The sequence below is a fragment of the Squalius cephalus genome (assembly GCF_949319135.1).
Source record: "Squalius cephalus genome assembly, chromosome: 7".
Taxonomy (NCBI): domain Eukaryota; kingdom Metazoa; phylum Chordata; class Actinopteri; order Cypriniformes; family Leuciscidae; genus Squalius; species Squalius cephalus.
Genome location: NC_137128.1, coordinates 38,614,273 through 38,632,423, shown reverse-complemented (window position 1 = coordinate 38,632,423; position 18,151 = coordinate 38,614,273). Strand labels below are relative to the sequence as shown.

The 18,151-nt window shown below is 36.0% G+C and overlaps 3 protein-coding genes across 3 annotated transcripts; all 3 read right to left on the bottom strand.

The window, feature by feature from the left end:
* Positions 1-1,343: 1,343 nt before the first annotated feature.
* Positions 1,344-2,456, bottom strand: LOC307161839 (putative G-protein coupled receptor 148; the record flags this gene model as incomplete). The annotated part of the gene is made up of 1 exon (XM_079876776.1): positions 1,344-2,456. One exon carries the CDS (start codon positions 2,454-2,456, stop codon positions 1,344-1,346), a length of 1,113 nt encoding a protein of 370 aa, XP_079732902.1.
* Positions 2,457-2,826: 370 nt separating this feature from the next.
* On the bottom strand, positions 2,827-6,659 carry LOC307162324 (putative G-protein coupled receptor 148). The gene is made up of 2 exons (XM_079877565.1): positions 5,841-6,659; positions 2,827-4,655 (listed from the first exon to the last, which is right to left on the bottom strand). Exons 1-2 carry the CDS (start codon positions 5,851-5,853, stop codon positions 3,592-3,594), a joined length of 1,077 nt encoding a protein of 358 aa, XP_079733691.1. The 5' UTR covers positions 5,854-6,659; the 3' UTR covers positions 2,827-3,591.
* mterf4 (mitochondrial transcription termination factor 4) lies at positions 4,752-18,143 on the bottom strand. Its single transcript, XM_079877566.1, has 4 exons — positions 18,082-18,143; positions 8,213-8,591; positions 6,986-7,170; positions 4,752-6,793 (listed from the first exon to the last, which is right to left on the bottom strand). Exons 1-4 carry the CDS (start codon positions 18,106-18,108, stop codon positions 6,383-6,385), a joined length of 1,002 nt encoding a protein of 333 aa, XP_079733692.1. The 5' UTR covers positions 18,109-18,143; the 3' UTR covers positions 4,752-6,382.
* Between the last annotated feature and the right edge of the window lie 8 nt (positions 18,144-18,151).

Below are 18,151 nucleotides of genomic sequence, written 5' to 3'. Positions count from 1 at the left end.
GTTGTTTGACGTTATTATACATGTTATTTTGTACTACACGAACAAATTATTTAGATAAGAAAAAGTCATGTCTCCCTTGTATATTTTACATGTGTTTTTGAACAGTTTATTAAAAGGCTGGTGTTGATATTGCGTTCGTTCCTTTCTGTAACTGTAAAAAGCCGACTTGATTAAAAACTAACAAAACAGGTAGTTCTCTGGGCAGATCGGGAAACGGAAAAAACCGTCACGCGTGACTAGAAACTTGATCTACCTGATATAAATTTAGATAAAATGCAAATAATAATAGGAATATTATGTGAATTATATAAATTGCGATGTATGCAAATAATTATAGTAATATTAGTTTAAAAAACCCAAACATTTTATTTAGTGTAATTATTTTATTAGACAAAAACTCACCAGCATAACTACAAGAAAAAAATAATCTTTTAAAAACAAAAACTGTATCAACACCGCCATCTTGTGGTTGTTTTATTCATTGTGGTGGTGTTTCGCGCGCATTATTTTCTGACATAGATTGGATAACGCTGTCCCACAGCACAAACATTATATTACAAAAAATGTATTATACTTATCACAATAATAGGGATTAATATGTATTCTTGGATTAATTTCCATTAGAACCTTAATATATGAATCGAATTTTGCAGCAGCAGTTATTTTTTTTTATCAGACGAACACAAGAAAGAGAGAGAACAATGTTTTAGCACTTAAACTTCTCTGGTAAGTGTTATTTATTCATTTTCAGTAAGCTTTCAAATAACCCAGACGTATAATAACCATTTTAACATAAGCTACAGGTGCTCGGTTAGTCGCCCTTATAAAATGTACCAATTGTACACAGCCTTTCAGTCGAACTATTACAAAAGTCAATGCAAAAAATATAGCAACTTGGATTCAGCCACAGCTGTTATCAAAAATGAAATAAAATGAGCGATTTTAAAAGCCTCTTACACTTCTTGTAAGTAATTTATGATGGGGTTTATACGACAGGCGATTAGGCCAAATCTGATGTATATGTGCAAGATCTGAACAAAGCATATGAAGTCTCGGAAATGACTTAGTAGTTTTTTTTTATTGATAGTCTAGAAATAAAAAGTTTTAGTAACAAAATACATTGTGTAAATATCTTAAGTAATTAGGCCTACAAAATAACACCAAAATAAACTACAACTTTTTGAATATTCACACATATTATTCTCAGGCTTTTACTTTCCTCTTGTGAACAAAACCACAGTTGAGCATCATTAGAGCTATCAAATGTAAGGTTTTAACTGATTTGATTAAAAGCTCAGCAACACCCTTTCAAAGGTCTTTTTCACAGGTTCAAATAAGCATCTTTATAGCACAGGTGTAATAGCTCTTGGCCTATTCAGCCGAAAGAACTGGAACAGCACGCCGCACAGTTCTCTATAGCGAAGCCCGTACAGGTACGGAGCTAAGGCTTTGGGCAGGATGAGTAAGACGTTACACACCACCAGGGACATCCACAGGCTTGCTCTGAGGTCCAGAGCCTCACTTTTGTAGCAAAGCATCAGCTCGATCATCAAAACCAGCAGGGGACAGAAAGCCAGGAACAGGTGGAGATAATGGATCATAAATGTTCCTTTAGCACGGGACGAGGCTTGGCCCTTCCACACACCCGAATTACGTGTGTAAAAGTAGAGGATGAGGTAACCAGACAACACCAGGATGAGGATGAAAATGATACTAGTGACTGTCAGCAACATGGAGACATGGAGTGGGCGAAAGTGGCTTACAGTCAAAACCATCAGCAAAGGCAGGGAGCAGATGTGGAGGGCGCAGGGGGCCGTACTATGGTACCACAAAAACATGCCAATAGCTGCCGCAGGGAAAAAGACTGAGAGGGCCCAGATGGCAGCAACTGCTCCGTAGGTTCGCGACACGGGCCACACTGCCAGGTAGCGAAGGGGTGATAACACAGCAAAGCAGGTGTCCAGCACCATTGCTGTAATACTTAGTACGCCAGAACTGTATAATACCGTGGATAGGAAGAGCAGCACGGCACACGGCCACTCTGTCATCAACACACCAGATAAGTTGATGCAGGCACTCAGAATATTCATGCAAACAAAGAGTAGGTCGCTGAAAAGAAGATTGGCCAGGAGGAGGAAGCGCGTCTGCTGCCGCAGGTCAACGCGGGACAGGATACGTATTAGAAGAACCGGAGTGGTCAGCAGAATGGCCAGGAAGGCCAAAATGGGGCACATCTCAAGCACTTTCATGTGGATGGGAGGGATGAATCCATGCCACTCATGCGCAAACATCTCCGCTGGGCTTTCAGAGGAGTTGGAAAAATTCGAGGAACGTCTGTGAAGCTCAGCTCGACCAGACTTGTTGTACCAATTGCCAAATGAACAAAGCAGAGATAAAAAAAGGTCTTCCGCAGCTAGGTAGAAAAGCTTAGACTTTCCCTCCATCAGAGTTTCCATCTCTTGGCACGTGTTTGTGCGTCCAATCCAAAGGCAAAAAGAGCGACAGACAGGTAAATGTGTCTCTCCTTCTCTCTTCTCGCAGACTGTGGTAAGTGATTTAGGGGACAGATCTGTCACAGACAGGCTTGTAGATGGTTTCCGTGGAGATAGAGAAATGGGTAAATATCACTTCACAGCTAAAAGGATCAGAATGACACTGGGATTTTGCACCAAGGCATAAATATTGATATGTCTTCCTAGAATCAGGACTATTGCGTAACATTTACACTGTTATTTTTGGACTGATTGATTGTTTAACTTGGAGGACTAAGTGCCTCAGGTTAAACATTGAATGCATATAGGAAATTGGAGAAAGACACAATCATGTAAAAATCCTGTAATGTAAATTTATTTATCTTAAGTGAACAAAACAGCACTATCGACCAGTACTTACAAGAGTTTGAATCAATATTGTGGTCATGAATAACAACATACAGTACATTAACTGGGAGAATCTCACAAAAAAATTGTCAAGAGGACAAATAAAATAAAAAAAGAAAGAAGGATATTTTGCATGAAAACATCTAAGCCTGTTCCATATCTTTTTTTTTACATATATGAGAATGGCATGCAAAAAAAAAAAGAATCTTATTGTCATTATGTAGATTATCCTGTACACACACACACATATATACATACTGAGTTTTGTTTCCACATGATGATGATGAGAATTTGGGGAAATTTAAATTGTGCTTAAATATAATGTCATGAAAATGTCATATGGCTAAATATTAAAATATAGATATTACAATTACATATAGAAATATTAGTTGTTGTTTTTTTCAACCTTTTTATTTTGGTGTAAAATCTGACCTGGACATTTCTTTGTGAGATTCACCCAGGTGCACTTGATATAGTTTTGTTATGATGAATAACAGGATATAGCATTCAATCTTTAGTTTACAAATGAAAATATAAAAAGATTTAAATAAATGTAATATTATTTCATGTTAACAGTAAAAATGCTTTAATAGAATATGAATACTAAATATTAAATGTTTAGTAATTTAAATTCACTCTTCTGCAAATTAATCCTCCAAAAACAGAGGAACCAGATCCAGTTATTTTGCATTCTAGCTTCAAGTCCACTCCTCTAGGCTGCACTTCTCTGACTTTGATGTCTCTTCTTCCACAACACCTGCTGGACAGTCTCGTAAATCTCGCGATAGCGCAATATGTACAGGTAAGGAGTGCAACAGCGTGGCAACAACATCAGTATGGACATATTCACCAAGTCAATCAACACTCCCACCACATCATCCTTGGTTTCTCGCTTTAAAAGAGCCAGCTCGACTGCAAAGACCAACGCTGGTACAAAATACATCATGAGCAACAGAGTGTGTGCTAAAAGCGTCATACGCGCCCGGGAATAGCGACTACGCCATATCCCAGAAGTCTTGGTGATGATGTAGAGATGTATGTAACAGTACACAATGAGAAGAGTGCAGAGGCTGATGGCAATGATGAAGTACAAATGAACGCCAACCTTCATTTTCTCCTCCAACGAGTGCAACGCAATCAGCATCAAACACACTGGACGGCTCGGTTGGTTCTTGCCCATCACCACCTCAAACATCACTAGCAAGGAGACCGGACACACTGCGGCCATCACCCATATGCTCATAATTATCTTCTTGGCCCGAGATGGCGGGAGAATCTCTTTGTAACGTAACGGCCAACGTACAGCCACATATGTGTCGACAACCATCAGTGTGACCGTGATCACAGAGCAGCTGTACGTCATTACCATGCTCACCATCATAAACTCACACAGCGAGTGGGGCATGTGCAGGCCTACAGAGTTGCAGGAGACCATCGCAAGGTTTACGGTGAGGAAAAGCATGTCTGCGAAGAGCGTGTTAGCAAGGAGCAGGTAGCGGGTCTCTTGGCGTAGCGAAGGAAAGCACAGAATGCAGATGGACAGAACGGGGTTGACCAGCATTGTCACAGAGGTTAGCAGAACCGTGGGGATGAGGAACAGATCCATATGTCTGGTGTCCATTATTCTGTACCAATCCACAGAGATGTTAACGATGAAAGATTGAGTCATATTTAAAGTCCAATGACGCACTACTGAGAGAAAGCGTTGGAGTGAAGAACAATTGCTCCTCTGTATGCTGAGACTGGAACGGTGGAGCACATATATAGCTTCTCTACCTACAGAAAACAGAAAAAACATGAGTACAAAAATATGTACATCACCATACACACAGTATGACCTGTAAACTTAGGATAAGGCTTCAAAACTAATTTCAAACAAAAGCAAATTCAGTTTAATTTTTTTTTTTTTAGAAGTAAAGACAAGTAATACAAGAAATACACTGATAATCAAATACACTGTCCAATCAAAAGCTCTATAGAATAAGAATGTCCATCCTCCTAATGTTACAGGCAATTTTTTTTATAGGAACTATCAGTATGTCCCAATTTCTGGTGGACATTAAAAGGATAGTTCACCCAAGAATGAAAACTCTTTTACTCCTCATGTTGTTCCAAACCTGTATGAATTCTTTCTTCTGTGGAACATAAAATAAGCTATTTTGAGAAATGTCTTTAAGTGCTAAAATGTTGTTTTTTTTACATTACAATGGAAGTCAATGGTCACCAAAATGGTGTAGGTCCCTATATTCTTTAAAATATCCATGGGAGTTCCATGGGAGAAAGAAATGCCTAAAGGTTTGAAATAACATGATGGTGAGTAAATGATGACTGAATTTTCAGGTTTGAATTAAAACCATCAAACATCAAATAAAGCATTGATTAACTTTTTCTCCCAATACACAATTTGACAAACATAAGTAATTTTTTTTGTAAATCATTGTAATTTCTATGAATTTCTAAGCATCTCATTCCAGTCTTTAGTAAATGGACCTGACCGATGAACAGAGAATAAAAACAAATAGTCCAAACAATATACCTCTAATTAGAACAAGTTAATTCGTTTTTCTTACATATTCCTGATAATACTGCAAGAAATGCAGAAAATGTCCATATTTTCATGAAAACATTAAGACACAAATGAAAGGGTATAATATCGATAACAGTATGAAATATATAAAAATCTACTTTTGAGTGAAACTGAATGAGCCTTATAAACCTAATTACAGTTTTATCTCAAATTCTCAGCCACAATGCCAAATGCCAAAATTTTCAAATGAGTTACAAGCAAAACAAATCTATGCAAATGTGTGTTTGTGACATGGTACTATTGTACTATTCCTGGTCCACAAAAACACTTCTGTTAGTTTCAGCCCCGTTTCACAGACAAACATTTCACAGAGGAAGAATGAAATATGGTTGTATTGACTAACAATCGATTAACTGTTAAAATGACTCGCGTACCTGTTCCACTCATCCACGTGCAGTAACTTCTGCTTCCATCCAGACCTCCATTAGACTAATGTCGCCCCAGATCAATACCTCCCGACTCTGTCCTTGTTATCAGAGAGCAGGCGTTCCACTGATGCGCACAGATCCGTAAACCATCGCACGGCACTAACACTCTTTAAGCTCTCTATGGTTACTCAGCATTTGGTGTAAATTGTGCTGACCCTCCCCATGACAGGCCGTTCAGATAAACTAACACTAACACCGTTATTACCTCAATGTCCCTCGACACTACTATGCACCTCATATCCGGAGCTAAAAGCTTATAAAGCAATAAATGAGATGGAAGGTTAAACAAACAAATAATATACAAAAATGTTGGCATGACCACCAGTCCATAAACAAATGATGCTAGTAGTTTGCATTATTTGTTTGTTTGTTTGTTTTATGCAAAACTGATACCATCATGTATCACTCACAAAGAAAAAAACATTGGTGAATTTTGCTGAATGAAAAAGTTTATTAATTTTGAATTTTTTTTTTTAATACAAAATGCCTCATTTCCTGTCCTTCTTGTAACCAGTGTTCCAGTGATGCTTCCTCCTGTGCTGTCCGTCATCATCATCATCATCATCTTCTTTATCCTCCCCTAACTCCTCGTCCTCATCACTGCTGTACTCGTCCTCCCTCCCTTCTTCCTCCTGCTCTCTCGTCATCAGTTTGCGAAAAACATGGAACTCCTCTACAGTTGCCATGGCGACCTGCGTCAGGTAGGTTTCCTCTGAGACGCAGAGGACGTCGTTGAGCGGGGGGTTGGCGATGAGTGTTTGGCCCTTCTTGTCTGGCGTCTGGTACAGTCCCCTCCGCTCCAGAAAACAGTGACGACACCGCAGCTCAGACAGAGACATCCTGAACACCTTCGCCTTCAACATCTCTGCCTGCCGCACACCCATACGGAAATATGCATACTGCGGGGGGGAACAAGATGTGAGTCAGTTTGCAACTACTGTAAAACAAACACTGCCCTGCGAATGCCAACTTCAGTGAGTCGCAAGGGCTCACACAACAGTCACAAGAAAACCATTTACAAGGATAGTTTACCCTAAAATCAAACTTTTAGTGAAGAATGGTTTAAACTTACAGATACCTGTCTGTCGTACCTGAAATTTGTACTCCAGCTGGACCAAATCCTCCTCTAAAACCTCGGGTGAGTCTCTGAGGATGTCTGTGACCTGTTGGACGGTGAAGAGGCATTTTTCTCTGAGCAATCGGGACACCATGTTTACCCTCTTGATAGGCAGGACCATGATTTTGGGGTAGTGACTGATCATCCTCTGAAGACTGCCTGTGGACAGATTTCAGACAGATTTCAACTTGACTGGCTTTCAAACTGGGGTCTATGGAGTAGTCTATAGAGAAATGTATTTTAACAATGAGAAAAAAAACGAATAGTCGGAGACAATAGCCTTGTGGGCAGCGCTCTGACATGCGGGCGACTTTAGTTTGAGTCCTGGATTGTGGACCTTTCCCGATCCCGCCCCCTCACTTACTGTTGATTGTCTATACTGTCCTATCTCAACAAAGGTAAAAAATGCCTAAAATAATCTCACAAAAAAAGAAAGATTTAGCATTATTAGAAATTAACGTTTAATTTTGAGCAAACAAATTATTTACCTTCTCTCTTTACTTGCAATGTACATAGGTTTAAGGTTTAAAATGCTTTGGAACAATATGTATCATAAACTGTTCTACACAAATAAATCATAGTTAAATTAATTAATAAAAGTTTATCTTTCATTTTCATAAGGAAAAATATTACTTGATACAAAGTAAACATTTTCCAAATAATGTTTCACATTTCACTCATTTACACCACCGTTCTAAAGTTTGGGGTCAGTAGAATTTTAATCAAATGTTTTAATAATAAGTCTCTTATGCTCACCGGCTGCCTTCATTAATAAAACAGTAATGCTAAATATTATTAAAGTATTTATTTGTTTTAAATTTTAACATGTTTACAATATAATTTAATCCTGTGATGGAAAAGCTGAATTTTCAGCATCATTACTCCAGTCTTCAATGTCACATGATCCTTCAGAAATCATTCTAATATGCTGATTTGGTGCACAAAAAACATTTCTTACTATTATCAATGATGAAAACAGTTGCGTTGCTCAATATTTTTGTGGAAACTGACTTTCAAAAGTTCAAAAGAACAGCATTTATTTGAAATGAAAAAGTAACTTTATAAATGTCTTTACTGTCAGTATTTATCAGTATAATGCATGCATGCTGAACAAAAGTATTAATCTAAAAAAATATATATATCTTACTGACTCCAAACTTTTGAACGGAAGTGTAATTTCCAACCAGAAAGGATGCATCACCTTCTAACAATCCCATCTTCCTCAGATGATTGATGCGTTGCTGTAAGTCTGCGCCTTTAAGTGAATATACCTCTGGACACCTTTTCATTATTTTCTGGATACTGGAGGGATTTAATCCCAGGACCAACAGTGCTGTCAGAACAGACGGAACGTGTTTCCCACGGCTCTTCGATGCACCTTCATGCATCTCCTCGGCTTGAGTTTCTGAGAAGCCCATCTCAAGCAAAGAGGACAGAGTGAGCTGGGTCACAGAACTGTGGGTGACCTGACCGTTGGGAGATGGATTCACGTGATGGGGCTCTTGTGTGGTGCAGAATGGCATATGACCTCTGCTCGCAGCCACAGGACAAACACGCCATCTCCACATCCATTGCACCATCTGAGACACAGAGAGAGGAAGCAAATTCTGTTCAATTCAGTAAATAGTGTTTGGACAATAAATCTGAGGCCTGGTTTCACAGACAGGGCTTAGATTAAGCCAGGATTGGGCCTTTTTTAAATTAGGACATTTAAGGAACTTTTATAAACATGCCTTAGAAAGAAAAACACACATTACTGGTGTGCATCTTGACGAGGCTGACTCCAGCTCCTTTTTCGCCAGCTCCTTATTCGTCGAACTAATCGTTCCACCTTAAAAATGTTGGACGGTTGTTAACCCCTCCCCCTCAGTGCTTTTGGCCGTATTTCTTAAAGGAACAGTTGTATGTGAATTGTAAGCCTGTGGATCGGGCAGCATTTTTCATTTAACAGTGAAAATAAATAGCTTACTCCTGAAAAGATTATCGTGTCTGCCTCTATAAATGGTGTAAGCTATGTGTTAAATTATTATTTTGTAATTACTAAATGTTTTTTTAAAAGTATGGAGAAACGTGACATAATGTTTCCAACTGAGATTTAATGTAATGTAATTTCTGTTCTTTATTAGAAGTTATCCATTACTCCAGTCTAACATGTGTGTGTGTGTATATGTATGTATGTATGTGTGTGTGTGTGTGTGTGTGTGTGTGTGTGTGTGTGTACTGGACAAAGCATACTGGAGGTGCCATTACTTTAGTATTTCAAAAGTTCTCAAAAAAACACGAACGTAGAGGCATAGATAAATTCATTCTTAAATGAAATCTTGCATTACAACATTTTCTGAAGTGTTATTTTTGAAATATGGTACCCAGAACATGCAACTTTATGTGCCGACAAAGCATACTGGAGGTGTCATTACTGTATTATTTCAAAAGTTCTCAAAAAAACAGGAACGTAGAGGCATAGATTAATTCATTCTGAAATTAAATCTTGCATTACAACATTTTCTGATGTGTTATTGTTGAAATATGGTACCCAGAACATGCCTCTCCATGCAACTTTATGTGCCGACAAAGCATACTGGAGGTGCCATTACTTTATTATTTCAAAAGTTCTCAAAAAAAACAGGAACGTAGAGGCATAGATTAATTCATTCTTAAATGAAATCTTGCATTACAACATTTTCTGATGTGTTATTGTTGAAATATGGTACCCAGAACATGCAACTTTATGTGCCGACAAAGCATACTGACGGGTGCCATTACTTTATTATTTCAAAAGTTCTCAAAAAAAACAGGAACGTAGAGGCATAGATTAATTCATTCTTAAATGAAATCTTGCATTACAACATTTTCTGATGTGTTATTGTTGAAATATGGTACCCAGAACATGCCTCTCCATGCAACTTTATGTGCCGACAAAGCATACTGGAGGTGCCATTACTTTAGTATTTCAAAAGTTCTCAAAAAAACAGGAACGTAGAGACATAGATTAATTCATTCTTAAATGAAATCTTGAATTACAACATTTTCTGAAGTGTTATTGTTGAAATATGGTACCCAGAACATGCCTCTCCATGCAACTTTATGTGCCGACAAAGCATACTGGAGGTGCCATTACTTTAGTATTTCAAAAGTTCTCAAAAAAACAGGAACGTAGAGGCATAGATTAATTCATTCTTAAATGAAATCTTGCATTACAACATTTTCTGATGTGTTATTGTTGAAATATGGTACCCAGAACATGCCTCTCCATGCAACTTTATGTGCCGACAAAGCATACTGGAGGTGCCATTACTTTAGTATTTCAAAAGTTCTCAAAAAAACAGGAACGTAGAGACATAGATTAATTCATTCTTAAATGAAATCTTGCATTACAACATTTTCTGATGTTTTATTGTTGAAATATGGTATCCAGAACATGCAACTATATGTGCCGACAAAGCATACTGGAGGTGCCATTACTTTAGTATTTTAAAAGTTCTCAAAAAAACACGAACGTAGAGGCATAGATAAATTCATTCTTAAATTAAATCTTGCATTACAACATTTTCTGATGTGTTATTATTGAAATATGGTACCCAGAACATGCCTCTCCATGCAACTTTATGTGCCGACAAAGCATACTGGAGGTGCCATTACTTTAGTATTTCAAAAGTTCTCAAAAAAACAGGGACGTAGAGGCATAGATTAATTCATTCTTAAATGAAATCTTGCATTACAACATTTTCTGAAGTGTTATTGTTGAAATATGATACCCAGATCATGCAACTATATGTGCCGACAAAGCATACTAAAGGTGTCATTACTTTATTATTTCAAAAGTTCTCAAAAAAACAGGAACGTAGAGGCATAGATTAATTCATTCTTAAATGAAATCTTGCATTACAACATTTTCTGATGTGTTATTGTTGAAATATGGTACCCAGAACATGCCTCTCCATGCAACTTTATGTGCCGACAAAGCATACTGGAGGTGCCATTACTTTAGTATTTCAAAAGTTCTCAAAAAAACAGGAACGTAGAGGCATAGATAAATTCATTCTTAAATGAAATCTTGCATTACAACATTTTCTGATGTGTTATTGTTGAAATATGGTACCCAGAACATGCAACTATATGTGCCGACAAAGCATACTGGAGGTGCCATTACTTTATTATTTCAAAAGTTCTCAAAAAAACAGGGATGTAGAGGCATAGATTAATTCATTCTTAAATGAAATCTTGCATTACAACATTTTCTCTGTTATTGTTGAAATATGGTACCCAGAATATGCCACTCAATGCAGCTTTGTGTTTCGGAGAGATTGTTTTATTTCTGTTTTTAATGAAGAAGGTATTGTTATTATTACTATTAACATAATTATTATTTCATATATAGTTAACTTTATATTCACAATGCATATATAATCTGGCACATTTAACTGAAGCTTTAGCAGAACACATTAAAGGTGCTCTGGATATGAGGATGCACATAATGTTTCGTTTGTCCTTGAAGTGCTACTACCGGAGGTAAGATACTTGACCACACATAATTACTATGCAGATTCTGATTATATTTGCGGTCAGTGAAAATAGAAAGTTTATTCTGTGTGTTTATTCTCTTTATTGTTTTAAAGCTTACCATAATAATTCTGATTAAGATTGAAGAATTTAATCGATTTCAAGCAGAAAGATGTTTAAACACTGGATTATCCCGTTATTTGTAGTAAGTAGAATATTAAGCAACATCCATTGTAGTTTAATGACAACTCATAATCGGTGCCATAGATTCATTGTCTGTGTGAAATAATTTATATATTTTTAAATTATCAGATGGCTTCTGAACATGACTGCACACAAGATGTTTGGACTAGGCCTACGCATTTATTGACTTGTTTCTTCATAAAGATTGTGACTGTTAATTGTGTTACATGTTCAATATATTTGTTTTATTTGTAATAAATTATTATGGTAGTGCAGTATTGTCTAAATTATTCTTTATTGCCTTAGAACTGGTTAGGTATATCGCTGGTTTGTGGTGATAAATATTATAAAAAAGTGTCGTCTTTCTGGCTCCTTCAGACACAGAAACCACTGATTAAAGAGTCATATGCTGTGTGCATACTCTTTAGTGAAAGTTTATCTAGACCTGTACAGGCTCATTTTTGAGAATGAAATCAATTACTCAGTCGGCCCATACAGTTGCATGGAGAGGCATATTCTGGGTACCATATTTCAATAATAACACATCAGAAAATGTTGTAATGCAGGATTTCATTTAAGAATGAATTAATCTATGCCTCTATGTTCCTGTTTTTTTGAGAACTTTTAAAATAATACAGTAATGACACCTCCAGTATGCTTTGTCGGCACATAAAGTTGCATGTTCTGGGTACCATATTTCAAAAATAACACTTCAGAAAATGTTGTAATGCAAGATTTCATTTAAGAATGAATTAATCTATGCCTCTACATTCCTGTTTTTTTGAGAACTTTTGAAATACTAAAGTAATGGCACCTCCAGTATGCTTTGTCGGCACATAAAGTTGCATGTTCTGGGTACCATATTTCAATAATAACACATCAGAAAATGTTGTAATGCAAGATTTCGTTTAAGAATGAATTAATCTATGCCTCTACATTCCTGTTTTTTTGAGAACTTTTGAAATACTAAAGTAATGGCACCTCCAGTATGCTTTGTCGGCACATAAAGTTGCATGGAGAGGCATGTTCTGGTTACCATATTTCAATAATAACACATCTGAAAATGTTGTAATGCAAGATTTCATTTAAGAATGAATTAATCTATGCCTCTACATTCCTGTTTTTTTGAGAACTTTTAAAATAATAAAGTAATGGCACCTCCAGTATGCTTTGTCGGCACATAAAGTTGCAAGTTCTGGGTACCATATTTCAACAATAACACATCAGAAAATGTTGTAATGCAAGATTTCATTTAAGAATTAATTAATCTATGTCTCTACGTTCCTGTTTTTTTGAGGACTTTTGAAATAATAAAGTAATGGCACCTCCAGTATGCTTTGTCGGCACATAAAGTTGCATGGAGAGGCATGTTCTGGGTACCATATTTCAACAATAACACATCAGAAAATGTTGTAATGCAAGATTTCATTTAAGAATGAATTAATCTATGCCTCTACATTCCTGTTTTTTTGAGAACTTTTGAAATACTAAAGTAATGGCACCTCCAGTATGCTTTGTCGGCACATAAAGTTGCATGGAGAGGCATGTTCTGGTTACCATATTTCAATAATAACACATCTGAAAATGTTGTAATGCAAGATTTCATTTAAGAATGAATTAATCTATGCCTCTACATTCCTGTTTTTTTGAGAACCTTTGAAATACTAAAGTAATGGCACCTCCAGTATGCTTTGTCGGCACATAAAGTTGCAAGTTCTGGGTACCATATTTCAACAATAACACATCAGAAAATGTTGTAATGCAAGATTTCATTTAAGAATTAATTAATCTATGTCTCTACGTTCCTGTTTTTTTGAGGACTTTTGAAATAATAAAGTAATGGCACCTCCAGTATGCTTTGTCGGCACATAAAGTTGCATGGAGAGGCATGTTCTGGGTACCATATTTCAACAATAACACATCAGAAAATGTTGTAATGCAAGATTTCATTTAAGAATGAATTAATCTATGTCTCTACGTTCCTGTTTTTTTGAGAACTTTTGAAATAATAAAGTAATGGCACCTCCAGTATGCTTTGTCGGCACATAAAGTTGCATGTTCTGGGTACCATATTTCAACAATAACACATCAGAAAATGTTGTAATGCAAGATTTCATTTAAGAATGAATTAATATATGCCTCTACGTTCCTGTTTTTTTGAGAACTTTTGAAATACTAAAGTAATGGCACCTCCAGTATGCTTTGTCGGCACATAAAGTTGCATGGAGAGGCATGTTCTGGGTACCATATTTCAATAATAACACATCAGAAAATGTTGTAATGCAAGATTTAATTTAAGAATGAATTTATCTATGCCTCTATGTTCCTGTTTTTTTGAGAACTTTTGAAATACTAAAGTAATGGCACCTCCAGTATGCTTTGTCGGCACATAAATTTGCATGGAGAGGCATGTTCTGGGTACCATATTTCAACAATAACACATCAGAAAATGTTGTAATGCAAGATTTAATTTAAGAATGAATTAATCTATGCCTCTACATTCCTGTTTTTTTGAGAACTTTTAAAATACTAAAGTAATGGCACCTCCAGTATGCTTTGTCGGCACATAAAGTTGCATGTTCTGGGTACCATATTTCAACAATAACACATCAGAAAATGTTGTAATGCAAGATTTCATTTAAGAATGAATTAATCTATGCCTCTACATTCCTGTTTTTTTGAGAACTTTTGAAATACTAAAGTAATGGCACCTCCAGTATGCTTTGTCGGCACATAAAGTTGCATGTTCTGGGTACCATATTTCAACAATAACACATCAGAAAATGTTGTAATGCAAGATTTAATTTAAGAATGAATTAATCTATGCCTCTACATTCCTGTTTTTTTGAGAACTTTTAAAATACTAAAGTAATGGCACCTCCAGTATGCTTTGTCGGCACATAAAGTTGCATGTTCTGGGTACCATATTTCAACAATAACACATCAGAAAATGTTGTAATGCAAGATTTCATTTAAGAATGAATTAATCTATGCCTCTACATTCCTGTTTTTTTGAGAACTTTTGAAATACTAAAGTAATGGCACCTCCAGTATGCTTTGTCGGCACATAAAGTTGCATGGAGAGGCATGTTCTGGGTACCATATTTCAATAATAACACATCTGAAAATGTTGTAATGCAAGATTTCATTTAAGAATGAATTAATCTATGCCTCTACATTCCTGTTTTTTTGAGAACTTTTAAAATAATACAGTAATGACACCTCCAGTATGCTTTGTCGGCACATAAAGTTGCATGTTCTGGGTACCATATTTCAACAATAACACATCAGAAAATGTTGTAATGCAAGATTTAATTTAAGAATGAATTAATCTATGCCTCTACATTCCTGTTTTTTTGAGAACTTTTAAAATACTAAAGTAATGGCACCTCCAGTATGCTTTGTCGGCACATAAAGTTGCATGTTCTGGGTACCATATTTCAACAATAACACATCAGAAAATGTTGTAATGCAAGATTTCATTTAAGAATGAATTAATCTATGCCTCTACATTCCTGTTTTTTTGAGAACTTTTGAAATACTAAAGTAATGGCACCTCCAGTATGCTTTGTCGGCACATAAAGTTGCATGGAGAGGCATGTTCTGGGTACCATATTTCAATAATAACACATCTGAAAATGTTGTAATGCAAGATTTCATTTAAGAATGAATTAATCTATGCCTCTACATTCCTGTTTTTTTGAGAACCTTTGAAATACTAAAGTAATGGCACCTCCAGTATGCTTTGTCGGCACATAAAGTTGCATGTTCTGGGTACCATATTTCAACAATAACACATCAGAAAATGTTGTAATGCAAGATTTCATTTAAGAATTAATTAATCTATGTCTCTACGTTCCTGTTTTTTTGAGGACTTTTGAAATAATAAAGTAATGGCACCTCCAGTATGCTTTGTCGGCACATAAAGTTGCATGGAGAGGCATGTTCTGGGTACCATATTTCAACAATAACACATCAGAAAATGTTGTAATGCAAGATTTCATTTAAGAATTAATTAATCTATGTCTCTACGTTCCTGTTTTTTTGAGAACTTTTGAAATAATAAAGTAATGGCACCTCCAGTATGCTTTGTCGGCACATAAAGTTGCATGTTCTGGGTACCATATTTCAACAATAACACATCAGAAAATGTTGTAATGCAAGATTTCATTTAAGAATTAATTAATCTATGCCTCTACGTTCCTGTTTTTTTGAGAACTTTTGAAATACTAAAGTAATGGCACCTCCAGTATGCTTTGTCGGCACATAAAGTTGCATGGAGAGGCATGTTCTGGGTACCATATTTCAATAATAACACATCAGAAAATGTTGTAATGCAAGATTTAATTTATGAATGAATTTATCTATGCCTCTATGTTCCTGTTTTTTTGAGAACTTTTGAAATACTAAAGTAATGGCACCTCCAGTATGCTTTGTCGGCACATAAAGTTGCATGGAGAGGCATGTTCTGGGTACCATATTTCAACAATAACACATCAGAAAATGTTGTAATGCAAGATTTAATTTAAGAATGAATTAATCTATGCCTCTATGTTCCTGTTTTTTTGAGAACTTTTAAAATACTAAAGTAATGGCACCTCCAGTATGCTTTGTCGGTACATAAAGTTGCATGGAGAGGCATGTTCTGGGTACCATATTTCAACAATAACACATCAGAAAATGTTGTAATGCAAGATTTAATTTAAGAATGAATTAATCTATGTCTCTACGTTCCTGTTTTTTGGAGAACTTTTAAAATACTAAAGTAATGGCACCTCCAGTATGCTTTGTCGGTACATAAAGTTGCATGGAGAGGCATGTTCTGGGTACCATATTTCAACAATAACACATCAGAAAATGTTGTAATGCAAGATTTAATTTAAGAATGAATTAATCTATGCCTCTATGTTCCTGTTTTTTTGAGAACTTTTGAAATAATAAAGTAATGACACCTTTAGTATGCTTTGTCGGCACATGTAGTTGCATGTTCTAGGTACCATATTTCAACAATAACACATCAGAAAATGTTTTAATGCAAGATTTCATTTAAGAATGAATTAATCTATGCCTCTATGTTCCTGTTTTTTTGAGAACTTTTGAAATAATAAAGTAATGACACCTTTAGTATGCTTTGTCGGCACATATAGTTGCATGTTCTGGGTACCATATTTCAACAATAACACACATCAGAAAATGTTGTAATGCAAGATTTCATTTAAGAATGAATTAATCTATGCCTCTACGTCCCTGTTTTTTTGAGAACTTTTGAAATACTAAAGTAATGGCACCTCCAGTATGCTTTGTCCAGTATACACACACACACACACACACACACACACACACACACACACACACACACACACACACATACATACATACATACATACATACATACATACATACATATACACACACACACACACACACACACACATGTTAGACTGGAGTAATGGATAACTTAACTATAAAGAACAGAAATTACATTACATTAAATCTCAGTTGGAAACATAATGTCACGTTTCTCCATACTTTTAAAAAAACATTTAGTAATTACAAAATAATAATTTAACACATAACTTACACCATTTATAGAGGCAGACAAGATAATCTTTTCAGGAGTAAGCTATTTATTTTCACTGTTAAATGGAAAAATGCTGCCCGATCCACAGGCTTGCAATTCACATACAACTGTTCCTTTAAGAAATACGGCCAAAAGCACTGAGGGGGAGTGGTTAACAACCATCCAACATTTTTAAGGTGGAATGAATAGTTCGACGAATAAGGAGCTGGCGAAAAAGGAGCTGGAGTCAGCCTCGTTGCATCTTGAGACAAAACAATGGCACCAACATATTTTATGATATAGTGCAAATTGCTTTCAGTTAAAACGGCTCAAACATGCACTTTAGTCTGAGACTAGGCTTAAGCCTGGTCTGTGAAACCAGGGATACATACATTTGAAACAATATATCATCTTTTCTCAGGATTAACTTTTAGCCCCAGTCTCCCTTATGTGTGAGATGCTGTAACTGTTGAGGGGCTATACATTATTTTAAATCAGATTTAGCTAAAACAATGAGAGACGTTTTAGATGTATAAATGAATGATTGTGACCTTGCACTTCTAATCATCGAGGCAGACGTTTCTTGCAAAACTATTTTTAGTTTTAACGCTGTGTTAGGATATCCAGATTTTCTAGCAATCACATAAACTGTTATAATATTAAATACGCTATTAAACCATTTTTATAATCAGATTCATCACGGAATCTGCTTGATACAAAGTTATAGTTGGCTGCATCGCGACAGTTTCTTAGCAGCTGTTAAACATTCAACCGAGTGTCTAATTCCATGATAATGTGTGAAATTTCTTTTAGCATTTCGTCCTCACCTGTTTTCTGCAAACATGCGTACCCATATCTGTGCCGCGTCAAAATACACCCGCGCTGCAACAACAGCCA

Bases quoted from the DNA above. Each gene is read 5' to 3' on its own strand.
- mterf4 (XM_079877566.1), bottom strand. From the start codon at position 18,108: ATGGGTACGCATGTTTGCAGAAAACAG. The intron at 7,171-8,212 runs GTGATGCATCCT...ATCTGTCCACAG, and splicing joins GAAGATGGGATTGTTAGAAG to GCAGTCTTCAGAGGATGATC. The intron at 6,794-6,985 runs GTACGACAGACA...TCCCCCCCGCAG, and splicing joins AGCTGGAGTACAAATTTCAG to TATGCATATTTCCGTATGGG.